The 20563-nt window shown below is 41.4% G+C and overlaps 1 protein-coding gene across 6 annotated transcripts in view; it reads left to right on the forward strand.

Annotated features, from left to right (window-relative positions):
* The first annotated feature begins 7593 nt into the window (after nt 1-7593).
* The window catches only part of cdc42bpab (CDC42 binding protein kinase alpha (DMPK-like) b), a 160571-nt gene continuing 147601 nt past the window's right edge, over nt 7594-20563 (forward strand). For all 6 annotated transcript variants that reach the window (XM_060917456.1, XM_060917460.1, XM_060917459.1 and 3 more), the window contains exon 1: nt 7594-8421. In XM_060917456.1, coding sequence (XP_060773439.1) covers nt 8244-8421 — 178 coding nt within the window. In that variant the 5' untranslated portion in view covers nt 7594-8243. The remainder of the gene's footprint in view (nt 8422-20563) is intronic.

Consider the following 20563-nt stretch of genomic DNA (forward strand, 5'->3'; position numbering starts at 1 on the left):
TCTTGCTGCGAGGCAACAGTGCTAACCACTATACCACCCAAACAAAAATACAATGAATTGGATTTTTGGAAGAGCAAGCCAGCCCCTTTCAACATTTCCGTACAACAGATCAATAAAATTTTGTGGAATGTTTTACTGAATTCTTCAGTTACTTAAGCTCTGAAGTCTGTTTATATTACAATGCTGCTCAGAAAGTAGTGATTAATTTTCTATAGCAGCAGCTCTTACAATAGTTCCAGCTGCAATGCTGAAAGTATTAGAACAGCAAAGCCAATTCAGTTGTTTTTTTGCCATACACTGAAGACATTTGGGTTTGTAGTCAAAAGAAGATATGATAGGTCAGAATTTCAGCTTTTTTCCCCTGATTCTTACATATTGATATGTTAAACATCTTAGAACCCAGCACCTTTTGTTTGAAACCAAGTGATAAAAAAAATAATGGAACATGTGCCTGATGGGTGGTTCTTGTTGCCCAGGTATGCCCTGTTAGAGTAAACAATCAATTAATTAATAGCTCTGGATGTCTACTCTTGGTTTGAGCCACGGGGTTCACCTGTGAACCCTACATTTGTTGTTAAAAAGGAAAAGGCAATATGAAGACATTTGAGAGCTGTCTGTGTGATAAAAGAAGGGAACATTTTTTTCAGAGCCATTGCAAAAGCATTGGGCAGAGCCAATACAACATTTGGGGATGTACTGAAAAAGAAAGAAATCACTGATGTACTAACAACCAGACATCGAACAGGTCAGCCAAGGGATATCAATAATATTTTACAATATGTGTGTGATCACCTTGAATATTATGATTATCAGGGTTTGACTCAATGGCTTCACACTCCTGGACTGCATTTCTGGTTCTAACTTTGGCTTTTTAGGAACAGTCTTGCTCATTGTGAAACTCTTCTCTGCTGGCCTCTTCCTTTCCCTGGTAGAATTGGGCACATTGGGTAGAACTGGTGCGCACACACATTTTTTTTTTTTTTGCATGCTCAAACGTATTAGCTATCTGTGGCCAGAAGATGCCAGCAGTGCTCTTTTTTCCATTAATACAATTTGTAGCATGTAAAAATATTGTTTGTTTGTTGCCTGGAAAGGCATCTGAGCGGATCATACTACTCTAGGCTCACAAAAGTTAAGATAACTAAACACGCGCGCACACACGCCACTCAATGCTTAGATAAGTATGGGAGCATATATTTTTGTTGTTTGATTATTTTGTTGATTTTGTTGTTGCTGTGTTATGCAGCACACTTTATCGTACCTATAGTTGTCCAGTGGGGTTGAGGTCACGGCTCTGTGCAGGACACTCGAGTTCTTCCACTCCAACCTTGATGAACCATGTCTTCATGGGGCTCACACTGTGCACAGGAGCATGGTTACGCTAGAACGGATTTGGGCCTTTTTGGTCCAGTGAAGGGAAATTTCAATGCTGAAGCATACAATTCTAGAGAATTGTGTACTTTCAACTTTGTGGCCACAGTTTGGGGAAGAACCACATATGGGTGTAATGGACAGGTGTCCACATAACCTGTTGCCAGTGATGGCTTGTAGGGTCTATAAGGGCTCATAGGTATTTTATATCAGCCATTTAGCAAATATTAATTTCATAAAGTCCTCATTCAAAACTCCATACATTTTAAACTAATGATCTTTTCTGAGGGGCGGCACAGTGGTGTAGTGGTTAGCGCTGTTGCCTCACAGTAAGAAGGTCCGGGTTCGAGCCCCGTGGCCAGCGAGGGCCTTTCTGTGCGGAGTTTGCATGTTCTCCCCGTGTCCGTGTGGGTTTCCTCCGGGTGCTCCGGTTTCCCCCACAGTCCAAAGACATGCAGGTTAGGTTAACTGGTGACTCTAAATTGACCATAGGTGTGAATGGTTGTCTGTGTCTATGTGTCAGCCCTGTGGTGACCTGGCAACTTGTCCAGGGTGTACCCCGCCTTTCGCCCATAGTCAGCTGGGATAGGCTCCAGCTTGCCTGCGACCCTGTAGAACAGGATAAAGCGGCTAGAGATAATGAGATGAGATCTTTTCTGAGGGGCCAACGATTTAATAAAGTGCTTTTGATGGATATAAGGTGAGTTTCTGTTAATTTGGCTGTTTCTTGAGATTTTCCACATTTTAACTTTCATTGTGTTATTATCCTAGTGGTCAGAAATGGGGAATTACAGTAAATGCTAATAGAGGCCAATTGGGGCAGGAATCATGCTGCCCCTTGCTTGCTTTACAGTGGAGGAGGAAAGACAGGCAAGACAGTTAATGATAGAGTTACCAAACTGAACTAGTTGTAAATACTCCATGGCTGACAAGATCTTGTTTTTTTTTAGCAGATCAATGGAATTGGATCTAATAAATGTTTCCATTCAGGTCTTTTGAGATTGTTGTGGACTTCAGGAGAGTGCACACCCAGCATGCTCCACTATCTATCAACGGTGCTGCAATGGAGAGGGTGAGCAGCACCAAGTTCCTGGGTGTGCACATCTCTGAAGACCTGACCTGGAACAACAACACCGCATCACTGGCCAAAAAAGCCCAACAGCGTCTGTACTTCCTCCGCAAACTGAGGAGAGCAAGAGTCCCGGCCCCCATCATGCACACATTCTACAGAGGCACCATAGAGAACATCCTGACCAGCTGCATCACCGTGTGGTATGGCGCCTGCACCGTGTCCTGCTGCAAGACTCTGTAGCGCATCGTGAGAGCAGCTGAGAGGATCATTGGTGTCTCTCTCCCTACTCTAATGGATATATATACCTCCCGCCTCACCCACAAAGCCATCAGGATTGCAGGTGACCCCACCCATCTCACAGCCTCTTCAGCCTGCTGCCATCGGGGAGGAGACTGCGGAGTCTCCGGGCCAAAACCAGCAGGCTCAAGGACAGTTTCTTTCACCAGGCGGTCAGGAGGCTCAACTCCCTCCCTGTTCTGCCCCTCCCCCCCCCTCCGCCCCCTGCCACAGATTCTGCCCGCACACCCCCCTGCCCCGCCCCCCCCTTCAGCATCTGACATGTCACCCTCACAGTTCCCACCCCCCAACACACACACACACACACACACGCACACACATACATACTCTCAACGTCCATTAACACACTGAACTCAGGGACTGCACATTTCACTTTACCTTGCTCATTTGCACTATTCCGCACTACCTCACCTTAACAGCTATTAGTTTGTTGTTTATTCTGCTTATCTCATGTTTACCTGCTATACCTCAAGTGCCCTTGACTGTTTATTTGCTTCAATTTATGTGTGTGTGTGTGTGTGTGTGTGTGTGTGTGTGTGTGTGTGTGTGTGTGTGTGTACATATGAGTGTTTAGTCTATGTCTAGTTCTTATCTAGAGTGTTTATACTGTTTGTGCTGTTTATTTCAATTATTCTATTTTTATTTGAGTGTTAGTCTGTCTAGTTCTTATCTAGTATTTATACTGTTTGTATTGCTTATTTCAATTATTCTATTTTTATCTGAGTGTTTAGTCTATGTCTAGTTCTTATCGAGTGTTTATACTGTTTGTGTTTGTTTATTTCAATTATTCTATTTTTTATTTATGAGTGTTTAGTCTATGTCCAGTTCTTATCTAGAGTGTTTATACTGTTTGTATTGTTTATTTCAATTATTCTATTTTTTATTTTTTATTTATTGCATTGCCTGTTTGCACCGTGGGTTAGAGAGGACTGTAATTTCATCTGTGCTGTATGTCGAGCATGTATAGCATATTTGACAATAAAATTGACTTGACTTGACTTGATTTTTGTGATTTTTAATATGTCACTGGGTGGGCTGCAAATATTGTTGAAATCTGTCAATCCTGGATATTGATATTATCTTCAACACAGTTGAACAAAGACAGTGCTTAGAAGGAGCGGTGACACTGCGGAGGGAAAGCACTGCTTGAGATGTCTTTTGTACTGATATGAAACATTTTGCCAATTTTTTTACCCACAAGTTGGGGTAAAAATCAACCCAGTGTGCTGGGTCAGCATCCTAACCCAACCCCTGTGGGTTGGTCCATATTGAACCTTGAACTGGGTTTTTCCAATTTAACCCAAACTGGGTTATTTTTAAACCAGCAGTTTTAGCGTGTATGGAAGTGTTGTACTGTATCTGCTGGAATGAACAAGCCAAGCCCATCTCCTTCATTTGAATCACTTTATCCTCTGTAACTTGCAGTTTTCAGTTTATAAAGGAAAAATCAGAAAATGCAAGTTGGAATATAAAAATTTTATATTATGAACTTGTATTTTTCTTTCTACTGATTATGTGGTTTCTGGGCTACATGCATGCTGCCCTTCTCCCCCTCGTCCTCCTAGCAAAAAAAAAAAAAGTTAAAGCTAGACGGCCTTTCGATTTCATAAAATTGGTGAAATTTAGTTCCCTCTGAAATTTGGTCATTGTGATATATGTTTATTTCTGTAATATCTCACAAAATATCAGGCCATTCTGTGGCTGGGAAGTTATTTAATTTGAGGGGATTCCTGAGCAAATAATGTGCATGAAATCGCTCGCTTCACGTAGTCAAACAGACAAAGTCCATCCCTGTGTCCAAAATTGCTCCCTACTCACTATATAGGGCACTATATAGTGAGCAGGCCATTTTGTAGTGCTGTCCGAAACAATAGTGAGGATTATTACACCCTATATAGAGCACTCAAAGTATACTACAATGCATCATAAAAAGTAGTGTACAACTGATGGTCACTAACCAAGCAATATATCCCATCATGCACTGCAGTCATGCTGAAAGAAATCAAATTAAAAGTCTGAAATTTGATTTAATCAAAGGCAATGGCAAAGAAGAAAGTATTCAGCCTTGATTTAAAAAAAAAACTGAAAGATGCAGGTACTTTGTATTTATTAAGGTGGGAAATGCGCTCAGCATAATATGTATTTATCACAAAAATACATGCAGGTATTTATTATTTTGAAAACCCACCAGCCGACTGATCCGGCACGTTTTAATTGTGCGACAGTAATGACGTAAATACCAGTGCGACGGAGTAGTGTCCGAAAGCGTTTTTTCACTTTACCAATGAGTTTACTATATAATAATTCCCTATATAGGGAGTAGGGAGTAGTGAACGAGTGAGCGATTTTGGACAGAGGGCATGTGTGCATGCGCATGCTTTACCTTCTTCTTCTTCTTTTGGGTTTTACGGCAGCTGGCATCCAGTGTTGCATTACTGCCATCTACAGATTTACTTGACCGTGCACTGACAGTTCCATCATTCTGTCGCTAAACGAACAGCTGATCACACCGAGGTGCTCGCTGACCACCGATAGTTATTAATTTGGTCCTGCGTTTCCTTTCCTTCGCAACATAACGTCTTTTCTTCTCACTTTCCATTACTGTAGTTGGTCTTTCAGGTTTCATTCGCACACTCATGTCCTCCATTTTTCTCTCCTGTTTCAAATTTGTATCCCACAATGCCTTGCGCGAACGAGCAAAGCTCACCACGTGATGTGATGCATGACGTAGTATCTTGAACTGGGTCATGGTGAAGCAGGAAAAAATAGCAGAGAATTTAGGGCCACATGGCTCTAAATTCATTAATTGTTCTATTAGAAAAAAAATAAAATTGGAAGTCTGTGATTGGAATTCAGTAGCTTTCAGTCCACTAAACAAAAATAATTGGGTGTTGGGGAAAATTATTTTTATGACCTACATTTGAAAAATCTGAAAGGCAGTATAGCTTTAAAGTTAGTTGAGGGGCTCTTCTGAAGGTTTGACCACTATTTACTTCCAAAGAAGTAGTGTTGTTGACCAGACAACTGAAAGCTCATCACATGATGAGATGCATGATGTAGTGGTGCTTGAGAGTTTGTGAACCCTTTAGAATTTTCTATATTTCTGCATAAATATGACCTAAAACATCATCAGATTTTCACACAAGTCCTAAAAGTAAATTAAGAGAGCCCAGTTAAACAAATGAGACAAAAATATTATACTTGGTAATTTATTTATTGAGGAAAATGAGCCAATATTACATATCTGTGAGTGGCAAAAGTATGTGAACCTTTGCTTTCAGTATCTGGTGTGACTTCCTTGTGCAGCAATAGCTGCAACTAAATGTTTGCGGTAACTGTTGATCAGTCCTGCACACCAGCTTGGAGGAATTTTAGCCCATTCTTCCATACAGAACAGCTTCAACTCTGGGATGTTGGTGGGTTTCCTCACATGAACTGCTTGTTTCAGGTCCTTCCACAACATTTCAATTGGATTAAGGTCAGGACTTTGACTTGGCCATTCCAAAACATTCACTTTATTCTTCTTTAACCATTCTTTGGTAGAATGACTTGTGTGCTTAGGGTCGTTGTCTTGCTGCATGACCCACCTTCTCTTGAGATTCAGTTCATGGACAGATGTCCTGACATTTTCCTTTAGAATTCGCTGGTATAATTCAGAATTCATTGTTCCATCAATGATGGCAAGCCGTCCTGGCCCAGATGCAGCAAAACAGGCCCAAACCATGACACTACCACCACCATGTTTCACAGATGGGATAAGGTTCTTATGTTGGAATGCAGTGTTTTCCTTTCTCCAAACATAATGCTTCTCATTTAAACCAAAAAGTTATATTTTGGTCTCATCCGTCCACAAAACATTTTTCCAAGCCTTCTGGCTTGTCCACATGATCTTTAGCAAACTGCAGATGAGCAGCAATGTTCTTTTTGGAGAGCAGTGGCTTTCTCCTTGCAACCTTGCCATGCACACCATTGTTGTTCAGTGTTCTTCTGATGGTGGACTCATGAAGATTAACATTAGCCAATGTGAGAGAGGCCTTCAGTTGCTTAGAAGTTACCCTGGGGTCCTTTGTGACCTCGCCGACTATTACACGCCTTGCTCTTGGAGTGATCTTTGTTGGTTGACCACTCCTGGGGAGGGTAACAATGGTTTTGAATTTCCTCCATTTGTACACAGTCTGTCTGACTGTGGATTGGTGGAGTCCAAACTCTTTAGAGATGGTTTTGTAACCTTTTCCAGCCTAATGAGCATCAACGACGCTTTTTCTGAGGTCCTCAGAAATCTCCTTTGTTCGTGCCATGATACACTTCCACAAACATGTGTTGTGAAGATCAGACTTTGATAGATCCCTGTTCTTTAAATAAAACAGGGTGCCCACTCACACCTGATTGTCATCCCATTGATTGAAAACACCTGCCTCTAATTTCACCTTCAAATTAACTGCTAATCCTAGAGGTTCACATACTTTTGCCACTCACAGATATGTAATATTGGATCATTTTCCTCAATAAATAAATGACCGAGTATAATATTTTTGTCTCATTTGTTTAACTGGGTTCTCTTTGTCTACTTTTCTATCTTGAATTGGGTCATATTGAAACAGGGGGAAAAAAAGCTGAATTAATTGTTCTGAATTGGAAGTCTGTGAGCTTTCGGTCCACTAAACAAAAATAATTGGGTGTCGGGGAAAATTCTTTTTATGACCTACATTTGAAAAATCTGAAAGGCGGTACAGCTTTAAAATGTATTGAAACTTTGAAAACTGATTGCGCGTTACGTCATCATGTAAACGCGGCGATATTATGATGACGTCGGCCATGATGCTGCCGGATCCTGCATGCAGCAGTGACGTTACTGCAGAGAGAGAGAGAGAGAAAAGGAGAGAGAGAGAGAGAGAGAGGGGATCAGGACGTGTTTTGAATGGAGCAGGACTGTATTATCTAGGAATAAATAAAACCGTGTCCCACCGAGGAATAATTCATCTGTAGCTGGAATTTAAAAGGGATAGAACCTAAACTATGCTGCTGAGCCTTTTCGCAGAGGAGGGGCGTATGCGCTTTTGTAGCATTGCAGATCCAGGACTGATGCATATTCTTTGTGTGTGTTAGTGCATGACGGATGAGCGCATATTATATATACACAGCTATATATCGAGAAGTAAAGAGGTCGCTTTTTTGTTGCAAGCACTGTCCTTAAAAAAAAAAAAAAGGGATCCGAAGGAGTCTGTTCATACGAAAGGAAAGAAGACACTTGGGTCTTTGGAGACGTCAAGGCAGAAGGCAGGCTGGCATATCCTCTCTAATGTGTCCAGATGATGGGAAAATGATATTATGTGTCACATCAAGGTGTATGAGCGTGTGTCGGATCATGACCGAACTGTTTTAACCAGCCTGCAGCACTTCAGCTCTTAGATGCTGAGGTTAGTCGGAGGTGCCACTCGTGTAGCGAGGTTGAGTTTGGACACTGGATCTTGAAGCGAAAAGGCATCAGAAGGCGCTGTGCGTCATGTCGGGAGAAGTGCGTTTAAAGAAGCTGGAGGAGCTGATGCTGGACGGACCGGCTCACTCAGGGGGACAGTGTCCCAGCGTGGAGACGCTGATCGATGTCCTCGTCTGTCTCTACGACGAGTGCAACAATTCTCCCCTCAGACGAGAGAAAAACATCTCGGAATTCCTTAACTGGGGTAAAAACCTTCTAACATGTTGTTTCACAATGTTTATTTTCATCTCAACTCAGGAGTGGAGTATGTAAATAATCTCATCTGTATTCCTCTTGAGGGTTTTGGTTCTAAACAAGGACAGAAGGTCGGATCTCATTCTCTCTCTCTCTCTCTCTCTCTCTCTCTCTCTCTCCCTCCCTCCTCTCTCTCTCTCTCTCTCTCTCTTTCTCTGTCTCACCTGGTGTTAACATGCGTCCTTAGTGGACAGGTCCAAGTCCGATGCCTCTGATCACACGACCTTCCCCCTCCATAGGACACATATGACCACATAGTGGTTCGTCGTGTGAACGCAAAATCTTCCTGGATAGCTGGAAATTGTTCACTGCTAGTCTAAGGGACAAAGGGGAACCTAATCTCCATCCATTATCCTTAACTGCTTATCCTGTGAAGGGTCACTGGCAAGCTGGAGTCTATCCCGGCTGACTATGGGCGAGAGACAGGGTACACCCCGGACAAGTCGCCAGATCATCGCAGGGCTGACGCATAAAGACACACAACCATTCAGACTCACGGTCAATTCAGAGCCACCAGTTAGCCTAACCAGCATGTCTTTGGACTGTGGGCGAAACCGGAGCAAACCCACACAGATATGGAGAGAACATGCAAACTCCACACAGAAAGGCCCCCATCGGCCCCACTGGGCTCAAACCCAGAACCTTCTTGCTGTGAGGCGACAGTGCTAACCACTACACCACCATGCCACCACACTAAGCTCCTGTTCGTTTAAAAAAATTTTTTTCAAAAAACAGTCCATACATGAGACAGGATGAAGGTAGGATAAATAATCTCAGACATTTGGAAAAATCACGTAATAATTGTGTACAAGCTGTCTCCGGTGGAAATGATGTATGAAATCTGATCATAAATGCTCACTGGAGACCCGTTCAGACTGCCAGGTGTAAACAGGCATGTGTTTCAGGTGTTTACTTATAATTGGATCATCTGAGATGGATGTTAAGACCAGGTGTGAATGGAGCCTGACAGGTAGCAATGAAGTCCACAGCCAAACAGAACCTCTGCACTTCAACTAAGATATATTACCGTTGATGGATGCTTTGGGAGTTTTTAATGATGTCACTTAATGATGGATGCCTACAAGGCAGATGTTGTTCAGTAGACTAAAGTATGTAAAGAGATGACTTGACTTGATAACTTGCTATGTGTTCGTGGTATTTGACTTACTGTACCATGACTTTCTGAGTGGGATGTTGGAACTTAAAGTTGCATTATATCCTCCTTCTTTGTGTTCAGTCACGGGGTGGGGGTTTGTGGGAAGCATGGATGCCTCCAGGCGGCACGGTGGTGTAGTAGTTAGCACTGTCGCCTCACAGCAAGAAGGTTCTGGGTTCAAGCCCAGTGGCCAACGAGGGCCTTTCTCTGTTGAATTTGCATGTTCTCCCCGTGTCTGCGTGGGTTTCCTTTGGGTGCTCCGGTTTCCCCCACAGTCCAAAGACATGCAGGTTAGGTTAATTGGTGGCTCTAAATTGACCGTAGGTGTGAATGGTTGTGTGTCTCTATGTGTCAGCCCTGCGATGATCTGGCGACTTGTCCAGGGTGTACCCCGACTCTTGCCCATAGTCAGCTGGGATAGGCTCCAGCTTGCCCGCGACCCTGCACAGGATAAGTGGTTATGGATAATGGATGGATGCCTCCATCCATGTTTGTCTTTTGCTAGCAACAAGCTAGCCAGCTAATTGTGATGAGTGATCTATATTGTCCTTCTTAAAACAGTGAACTTGTTACAGATTGAACAAGTGAATATATGTTGATTGATCTAAAGTAAATATTTCTATATACAGTAAAACTCGTACTGGTAAGAAGTGCTACTTTGTTTACTGCTGATGCTGTGAACAGCCATGTTGATTTGATGTCACTTCCTGAATTTGGGGTTGAGGAGACTGTTCTGAGATTGTTTTTCCTAGTTGAAGGTCACAGTTATGCGTATAATCAAATGCAGCATTAGCTTAGTATAGCTGTAGGCAGAAAGGATCATGGAATGCACTCGGTAAATAACATATTACAGTATTATTGAGTTGCAGGATGTTGCAGTTTGGGAAACCCTTCCCATTGTGAAATTTTGACCTGCATCTGCACTTGTATGCAGTTATCTAATCAGCCAATCAAATGGCGGCAGCGCGGTGCAAAAAAATAATGTAGATACAGGTTATGAGCTTCAGTTAATGTTCACATCAAGCATCAGGATGAAGAAAAAACATGATATCTGTGACTTTATTTACTCTTTGGAATGGGTGTTGGTACCAGACAGGCTGTTTGAGTATTTCAGAAACTGCTAATCTCCTGAGAGTTTCACACAGTACAGTCTCTATACTTTACACAGAATGGTGCGGAAAACAAAAAACACTGAGTGAGTGAGCGATAGTTCTGGGAGTGAAAACATATAGTTTATAAAAGAAGTCAGAGGAAAACAGCCAGATTGGTTGGACTGGTGCTCTTTTTTTTTAACCTGTATGAAATTAAATGACTAAAAAAACGCTCTGAACAGAGGTTTAATATTGTAAACAAATTGTACCAAGCAAGTATGGTAGTGTAGTGGTTAACACTGTCGCCTCACAGCAAGAAGGTTCTGGGTTCCAGCCCAGTGGCCAACGAGGGCCTTTCTGTGTGGAGTTTGCATGTTCTCCTCATGTCTGCGTGGGTTTCCTCCGGGTGCTCTGGTTTCCTCCACAGTCCAAAGACATGCAGGTTAGGCTAATCAGTGGCTCTAAATTGACCGTAGGTGTGAGTGTGAATGGTTGTCTGTGTCTATGTGTCAGCCCTGCGATGATCTGGCGACTTGTCCAGGGTGTACCCCGCCTTTCACCCATACTCAGCTGGGATAGGCTCCAGCTTGCCAGTGACCCTTCACAGGATAAGCGGTAATGGATGGATGTACCAAACAAATCGATTCACCATCTTATATTTTCCCCAAATTTGATTGAATTGATAAAGTCTCTGTCCTGGAGAAAATGATTGTTTTGAAATGCAATAAGTCCTGTATCAGCACCTGAGGCATCATTTTAACCATAATAGAGCTCCAGTGTCGGCTAAAATGTCCGACTTCTGTACCTTTTCTCTTGCCACCGGAGAACACAGAAGTGCGGGGCTGGTGTTTGAAAGTTACTGAATATGATTGCATGTCCATACAAACTATAATGCGTGTCAGTCATTGTGATCTGGAACTGTCAGTCCCAGTGTGCTGTCTATATATTTTACCTCTATATGGGTTGCACAGATAGGAATCTCTGGTGTTCAAACAGTGCAATTGCATTAGATGTGTAATTAATAGAATGCTGATTCCTACGATGTGAATCGCACATTCCCATGATGCATATCATCACATTTGCATCGTGATGCATTGTGGCAGGATTCATCATTACACCACTATAATCTCATCAATAAAACATTGATTGCCTTATATGCTAGTGTTTACATGTGACATTAATATGCTTATTTCTGCAATATCTGAAATATGTTTATTTCTGCAATATCTAAAAAAAAAAAACCCTGGGGCATTCTGTGACTGGGAAGTTATTTAATTTGAGGGGATTCCTGAGCAAATAATGTGCATGAAATCGCTCACTTTGTCCAGTCAAGCAGACAGAGGAAGTCCATGTGTGCATTCGCAGGTTTACCACCTTCTTCTTTTTCTTCTTCTTTTGGGTTTTACGGCAGCTGGCATCCACAGTGTTGCATTACTGCCATCTACAGGTTTACCTTTGACCGTGCACTGACAGTTCTATCATTCTGTCACTAAACGAACAGCTGATCACACCGAGGTGCTCGCTGACCGCCGATATTTATTAGTTTGGTCCTGCGTTTCCATTCCTTCGCAACATAACATCTTTTCTTCTCGCTTTCTGTTACTGTAGTTGGTCTTTCACGTTTCATTCACACACTCACGTCCTCCATTTTTCTCTCCTGTTTCAAATTTGTATCCCACAATGCCTTGCGCGAACAGGGAACGTCCACCACGTGATGCATGACGTAGTATTTTGAATTGGGTCATGGTGAAGCAGGAAAAAATAGCAGAGAATTTAGGGCCACATGGCTCTAAATTCATTAATTGTTCTCATCTCATCTCATTATCTCTAGCCGCTTTATCCTGTTCTACAGGGTCGCAGGCAAGCTGGAGCCTATCCCAGCTGACTACGGGTGAAAGGCGGGGTACACCCTGGACAAGTCGCCAGGTCATCACAGGGCTGACACATAGACACAGACAACCATTCACACTCACATTCACACCTACGGTCAATTTAGAGTCACCAGTTAACCTAACCTGCATGTCTTTGGACTGTGGGGGAAACCGGAGCACCCGGAGGAAACCCACGCGGACACGGGGAGAACATGCAAACTCCGCACAGAAAGGCCCTCGCCGGCCACGGGGCTCGAACCGGGACCTTCTTGCTGTGAGGCAACAGTGCTAACCACTACACCACCGTGCCGCCCAAGATTGGAAGATTGTGATTCGAGTTCAGTAGCTTTCGGTCCACTAAACAAAAATAATTGGGTGTCGGGGAAAATTCTTTTTATGACCTACACTTGAAAAATCTGAAATGCAGTCAACCTTTAAAGTTAGTTGAGGGGCTCTTCTGAAGGTTTGACCACTATTTACTTCCAAAGAAGTAGTGTTGTTGACCAGACAACTGAAATCTTTTTTTTAATATACAGTTCCGGTCAAAAGTTTGGACACACCTTCTAGTTCAGTGGTTTGTCTTTATTTGTATTAATTAAAAGACACTTCATGTCTTAAAGTAATGATGGATGTCATTTCTCTTTACTTAGTTGAGCAGTTCTTGACATAATATGGATTACTACAGTTGTGGAATAGGGCTATTTACTGTATTTTTATTATTTACTGTTTGATCTCAGACACATTAAGAAGGCAAGAAATTGCACTAATTAACTTTTGACAAGGCATAGCTCATCTCATTATCTGTAGCCGCTTTATCCTGTTCTACAGGGTCGCAGGCAAGCTGGAGCCTATCCCAGCTGACTACGGGCAAAAGGCGGGGTACACCTTGGACAAGTCACCAGGTCATCACAGGGCTGACACATAGACAACCATTCACACTCACACCTACGGTCAATTTAGAGTCACCAGTTAACCTAACCTGCATGTCCTTGGACTGTGGGGGAAACCGGAGCACACCCACGCGGACAACATGCAAACTCCGCACAGAAAGGCCCTCGCCGGCCACGGGGCTCGAACCCGGACCTTCTTGCTGTGAGGCGACAACACTAACCACTACACCACCGTGCCGCCACAAGGCATAGCTGTTAACTGAAAAGCATTCCAGGTGACGACCTCATGAAGCTGGTTAAGATAATGCCAATAGTGTGTAAAATGTTATCAAGGTAAACAGTGCCTACTTTGAAAAATCTAAAATATGAAATATATTTTGTTTTTTTAACACTTTTTTTTTTGCTTACCACATAATTCCATATATGTTGTTTCATAAGTTTGATGTCTTCAGTTTTGTTCTTCAATGTAGAAAATACAAAATACAGAGGAACCTATGAATAAGTAAGTGTGTCCAAACGTTTGACTGGTACTGTATGTGGGAAGGAGGATGTTTTAAATAGTAAGATTAGTTTGTAAAACTTTAATTCTTTATGAAATATTGTACATCATTATGAAGGCAAACTGATGGGATGTTACTGTAAAGGCTACTCATCAGCCTAAAATTAAGGATAGAATGTGTGTGAGGGTTTGAATGTATTTCTGTGCCCTTTTCCTGTGGGGAGCTCGCCGGGGCAGAGTCAGGAAGCAGCCAGCGGCCACTGGACACATGATGATGTCATACAGGGAAATGGCTGCACATTGTGTTTGTGTTCTTTGTGTGCACGACTATTTAAAGAGCCTCCAGATAGATCCTTCACTCATGAGCTCATTAACTGACCCAGACATACACACACACGTCTTCATTCACTCCAGAATGAATGTCCTTAGTCCATGGAGGTTTGGTGACTTCACCAGGGACTGCGTGTCCTGTCTCTTTATAACATGCGTTTAACACTTCCGTCATATTTCAGTCAACCTGCTCTGCCAGGGGTCCAGGAACATGGAGAAGGAAACAAGAGAAACTAGGAAAGCCTTGGTACTACATGTGCTTTTCCTCATCATGTGTTCCCAAAGGACATCAGTGTATTAGTGTTTCCTCTTGACATTGGGTGCTTGCTCCAGTCTACCATCATCTATATCTTATTCTGAAATTAGTTTAAATCAAATATAAGGTTATTCAGCCTGTTCTGATTTCACTCATTTCAGGCTTTATATTGTCTTTTCTGATGGTAGATACTTGAAATTTTCTAGATATTGTGCATGTAACAATTCACTCAATTTACGATTCACTTTGAGTCATGATATTGGGTTCACAATTTGATTTTCCTGCAATATTTTTGAAAAAAAATTAAATATTGAAAATTCTATTACAAAAATAACATTTTATTTTCCTATTCTTGATCAACTTAAATATTCCTTTTGTTAAATATATATTTTTTAATTTTCTTAATACCCAACAATAATTATTTACTCACGTTGCTAAGGGTTGGAGTCAGGCTTGTAGTACTCGAGTCCAGGACTCAGACTCGAGTCCGACTCATGCCCTAATTTTAAGGATGCATGACTTGACTTGGACTTGAGCACTGATGACTTGCACTTGGACTTGGACTCGTGCATTAACTGCATTCGGACTCGTAAATTGGAGACGAGGACTCTGATTTTTTCTTTCTGTTTTGTAACATGCCATAATAATTTGGCATAAGATATTTATATCTACAGACATTTTTATGCTAATTTTGTGCAAGAGTGTGACACCTGCGCACCTTGGCGCATGCATAGACTCTCAGGAACACTCTGGACAGCACGTGCGCCAAGCGGACACTCGTGTGCGCACTATAAACAACTCGCACCTGCACAGGATTAAGGCGCAATCAGTTCGCCTATATAAAAACTGTGAAAACACACTTACTTTGTAAAGTATTGAGTTGCGTTGCTGACACATTATCGAGCCTTATTTCCTTGTTTGATTTCCTGATCCCTGATTTCCTGTTTCTTGTCGTTGATTCTGCCGAGTCTACGATAGCCTGTTTGCGCCTCGCTTGACCTATTGCCTGTTTCACTGTTTTATAATTTTGCCTGCCATACTGGATTGTTTACCTGCCTTCACTTGTATTAATAAACACACCTTCTGCACTTACATCCGTCTCCCAACCATCTTTGACAGAATACTTTGCACTCCTGTTCATATGTCATGTTCAGGAACAAACTAATGTTAATGGAGCCAAAACAGCCAGTGTCAAATGGTGCGGTTGGAGTCTTGTTCCCGGACTCAATTCAAAAAAATTTTTAATGACTTGGACTTGACTCAGACTTGAACACTGGGGACTCGAGGTTTGGGGACTTGAGGTTTAGTGACTCGACTACAACACTGGTTGGAGTAAAATATAATAGCATATTAACCAAAATATTTCCTTTATTAAAAATGAAAAATATTAATAAAATAGGCCTTTTTTAAATAAACATTTGTGAAGGTTGTAGGCGGCACGGTGGTGTAGTGGTTAGTGCTGTCGCCTCACAGCAAGAAGGTCCGGGTTCGAGCCCCGTGGCCAACGAGGGCCTTTCTGTGCGGAGTTTGCATGTTGTCCGCGTGGGTTTCCTCCGGGTGCTCCGGTTTCCCCCACAGTCCAAAGACATGCAGGTTAGGTTAACTGGTGACTCTAAATTGACCATAGGTGTGAATGTGAGTGCGAATGGTTGTCTGTGTCTATGTGTCAGCCCTGTGATGACCTGGCGACTTGTCCAGGGTGTATCCCGCCTTTCGCCCGTAGTCAGCTGGGATAGGCTCCAGCTTGCCTGCGACCCTGTAGAACAGGATAAAGCGGCTAGAGATAATGAGATGAGTAGTCAGGCTTAAACAGAAAACAACTGCCTCCTTTTCTTCTCTTTAGCTTTCAGCAGTCTATAAAAAGGGAGCTCTGATTTCTTGTTAAATCTATTGTGGCATTAGAGCTGTGTTACTTTCACCTATAGTGAAGGGTGCTTGGAGAAACAAACAAACAAACAAACAAACAAACAAAAAATGCTCTGGTTGAAAACTGTATAGGATAAAAGAGGCTGATTTTGCGGCTGTGTTTTAAGATATATAGCGTTGCTCTGATTGGCTAACATCTTTAAATGCTATTATGTCTTCACATTGCTGTTTTTATGATGACACCCAGATGCTTTTGAAACAAATCTGAAAGAAGAAAATATGCAACAAATATTCTCATAGTTTGATATTACATAGCATGAGTGCCCTAACAGATCCCGAACACTGGGTAAGCTAACTTTCCAGGCTAACCTGAACTAGCAACAGATAACTGCCTGAAGTGGAGAAAAAGAATCTTCAGTAACATTCATGTTTACAGGAACTCGCCTCAGTGCATAGTGATGAACAAATTTATCAAAGTGACACAACAGGGGGTTGGTTATTACTCTAATAATATGATCAGTTTAGATAACATGGCAAACTATGGATGTCAAGCTACATGTTTTTTTCTAAATTTATCATCATGGAAAGGTTGCTGACGTCAGCTTACTGGCTAATGTGACCTCAGGGCTTTGACTGGTCACACAAGCAAACTAGTCCAATAGGAGAAATTTATTACAATATCCAATACAGTATTTAAATTTAGATTTTTTTTGGAAATTTTGAATGTTTTACTTACAGTTTATGGGCTGGTGGTTGACTTCAACAGAGTCGGCACAGCGCCATCTTCTTGATTCAGATTGCTATGGGCAGTCATATGTTAATGAGGGGTGGTACCATAAAAATGAATGGAGCTTCTACGTAAGAAGCATGCACTTCTAAAACTGGCCTGTTCGCTCTGCTTATTTTCTTTCTATGGCCATTACAGACCGGGAAGGTAACAATCCACGTTGAAAGACCTAGTATATCCCCAAGTCACATCGACATTTTCCTTGTTGTTTTTGAAATAAGAAACGTTTTCCACAGCATGTCTCCTTTAGGAAAATTAAAACATTTTAAGATTAATAAAACACTTTGAACACTTTGGGATGTGCTGTTATTGGAAAATAATAAACTTTTCAGTGTTAAGAGTAAGTCTGCTTTGTATCAGCCCACACCACCCCATTGTTGATTATTTTTCTGTAACAGCCTGTCCCATCAAGCTTTATTCCTTACATAATAATAGTTCAGTTAAGGACAGCGTCTGGGTTAAGTGGAGCCTTAAAACCCTCATGGCGAAAATTGGAGTCACATGTACACAAAGAAGAGCCTACTATTCTGCGCTTAAGTGAAGATCTCTGTGGAATGCTGTAAACGGTCAGTAAACATGCGCTAACCAAATTTACCCTCTAGCTGTCTCATTTGGTCCTGATTATTATTTCACTTCTGAAAGGGTGAATTCATGCAGGCTGAATGCACCACGACCCTGTCCAGGATAAAGCGGTTACTGAAAATGAATTAATGAATGCTGTAGTTTTTTACTCCTGGAGCTACATCCAGATTGCAGTATTCTTTATGGACTTGTTTTGACCGAATCTATACAGGAGTTGAGGCACAATGAGTGAGGGCTGGGCCATGTGACCAAAAAAAAAAATCATGATTCTCAAAGGCATTTATATGATCGATGATATGTATCACAATATAAAGAATTTCTGACCAACTTTTTTTGAGGAATGCAATTCATTTAAAAAAAATTTATAGTATTTTATGTAATGAACAATAAAAATAGATTACATTTTTTTCTTTGAAAATTTGACTTTTATTTTATATAATATATATATATATATATATATATATATATATATATATATATATATATATATATATATATATATATATATATACACACGCACACAACCCCAGTTCTATAAATTTGGGACACTGTGTAAAATGTAAATAAAAAACAGAATATGATCATTTGAAAATTTTGGAAACCCTGTATTTGATTGAAAATTGTACAAAGACAACATATCAAATGTTGAAACTGAGAAATTCTATTGTTTTTTTTAAAAAATATACACTCATTTTGAATTTGATGTCCAGAAAACTTGGGACGGAGACACATACACATCAGCAAGATGTTTCAGAAAAGTTGGGACACATGCGTGCATATATATATATATATATATATATATATGTGGGGTGGCACGGTGGTGTAGTGGTTAGCACTGTCGCCTCACAGCAAGAAGGTCCAGGTTCGAGCCCCGTGGCCAGCGAGGGCCTTTCTGTGCGGAGTTTGCATGTTCTCCGCGTGGGTTTCCTCCGGGTGCTCCGGTTTCCCCCACAGTCCAAAGACATGTAGGTTAGGTTAACTGGTGACCCTAAATTGACCGTGAGTGTGAATGGTTGCCTGTGTCTATGTGTCAGCCCTGTGATGACCTGGCGACTTGTCCAGGGTGTACCCCGCCTTTCGCCCGTAGTCAGCTGGGATAGGCTCCAGCTTTGCCTGCGACCCTGTAGAACAGGATAAAGCAGCTAGAGATAATGAGATTTTTTATATATATATATATATATATATATATATATATATATATATATATATATATATATATATAAAACACATACCATTCCCTCCACAATTATTTGTACCCCTCGTAAAGATTAGTAATGAGGACCAGAAAAGCAAACCCACCTTTTGCTGAAGTCGTTGCAGCTCACACTGAAAGAATGAGGGAAAATCCAACCTTTTAAATGAAATAACTTTATTCAGAAAAAACAAATCCCTTATCAAGAAATAATTATTTTCAACAAAAACACGTGCCATTATTATTGGCATCCTTGCATTTAATACTTTGTACCACCTCCTTTTGCCAGTAAAACAGCACTGAGTTTCTCCTATAACATTTTATAAGGCTGGAGATACAAAGCAGGGCATCTGAGACCATTCCTCTTTACACAATCTCTCCAGATCATCCAGGGTCCTCTGCCCTCTCTTGTGCTCGCTCCTCTTCAGCTCAGCCCACAGGTTTTCAATGGGGTTCAGGTCAGGGGACTGAGATGGCCAGGGCAGAAGCTTGATTCTGTGCTCAGATAACCATATTTGTGTTGATTTGGACAAATGCTTCAGATCATTGTCCTGCTGGAAGATCCAGTGGTGAGCCAGGTTTAGTTTTCTGGCAGAAGCAGCCAGATTTTGATTTAAAATGTCCTGGTATTTCATGGAGTCCATGATGCCATGTACCCTAACAAGGCTTCCAGGGCCTTTGGAGGAAAAACAGCCCCAGAACCTCCACCATATTTTACAGTTGGGATTGTGTTTTTGTTTTTTTTTCCTATTGTAGCCATCCTTCTTTTTACACCAAACCCACCTGGAGTGTTTATTGACAAAAAGGTCCATTTCTGCTACATCAGACCATAGAACACAGAACATGCTTATGTTTGTGGTTAACTGACAGAAAAGGATTTTTTTTTTTTGGCAAACCTTCTAAATAATCTGTTGGCATGGAGGTGGCATCTGATGGTGGTTTTGGAGATTTGGAAATCCCAAGATATTAATTTTTCTTGTAATTCGCCAACAGTGATCCTTGGGGATTTTTTTTGCCTCCCTTACCTTCCTCCTTACTGTATGTAGGGGGAAAATAAACTTGGATCCTCTTTCAGGCAAGTTTGTAACAGTTCCAGTTGGTGTCCACTTTTTTATTATTGCCCAAACAGTAGAAATGGATATTTACAGGCGAGTAGCTATATTTTATAACCATTCCTGGACTTATGAAGGTCAACACACTTCTCCCTCATTTGGTTTGTGTGTTCTCTTATCTTTCCCATATTGATGTTGAGGGAAATTCGGCCTGTCTCACCTCATATTTGTACCCCCAGTTAATCAGGGGGTCATGGATTACAGGTTGAAAGTTCCTACACACTCCGATCAACTAAAAAATGTACAACTTAAATGAGAAACATGCTTCAGTTCCATTTTGTTCGGTATAATCTCCAGCAGTGCTAGTAATAGTGGCAAAAGTGTTTTTGTTGAAAATAATTTTCTTGATAAGGGATTTGTTTTTCTTTGAACAAATTTTTCAATTAAAGGTTGGACTTTTTTCAGTGTGAGATGAAGCGACTTCACCAAAAGGTGGATTTTTTTTCTAACCCTTTTTTAT

Source organism: Neoarius graeffei, chromosome 3 (assembly GCF_027579695.1).
Source record: "Neoarius graeffei isolate fNeoGra1 chromosome 3, fNeoGra1.pri, whole genome shotgun sequence".
Lineage (NCBI taxonomy): Eukaryota > Metazoa > Chordata > Actinopteri > Siluriformes > Ariidae > Neoarius > Neoarius graeffei.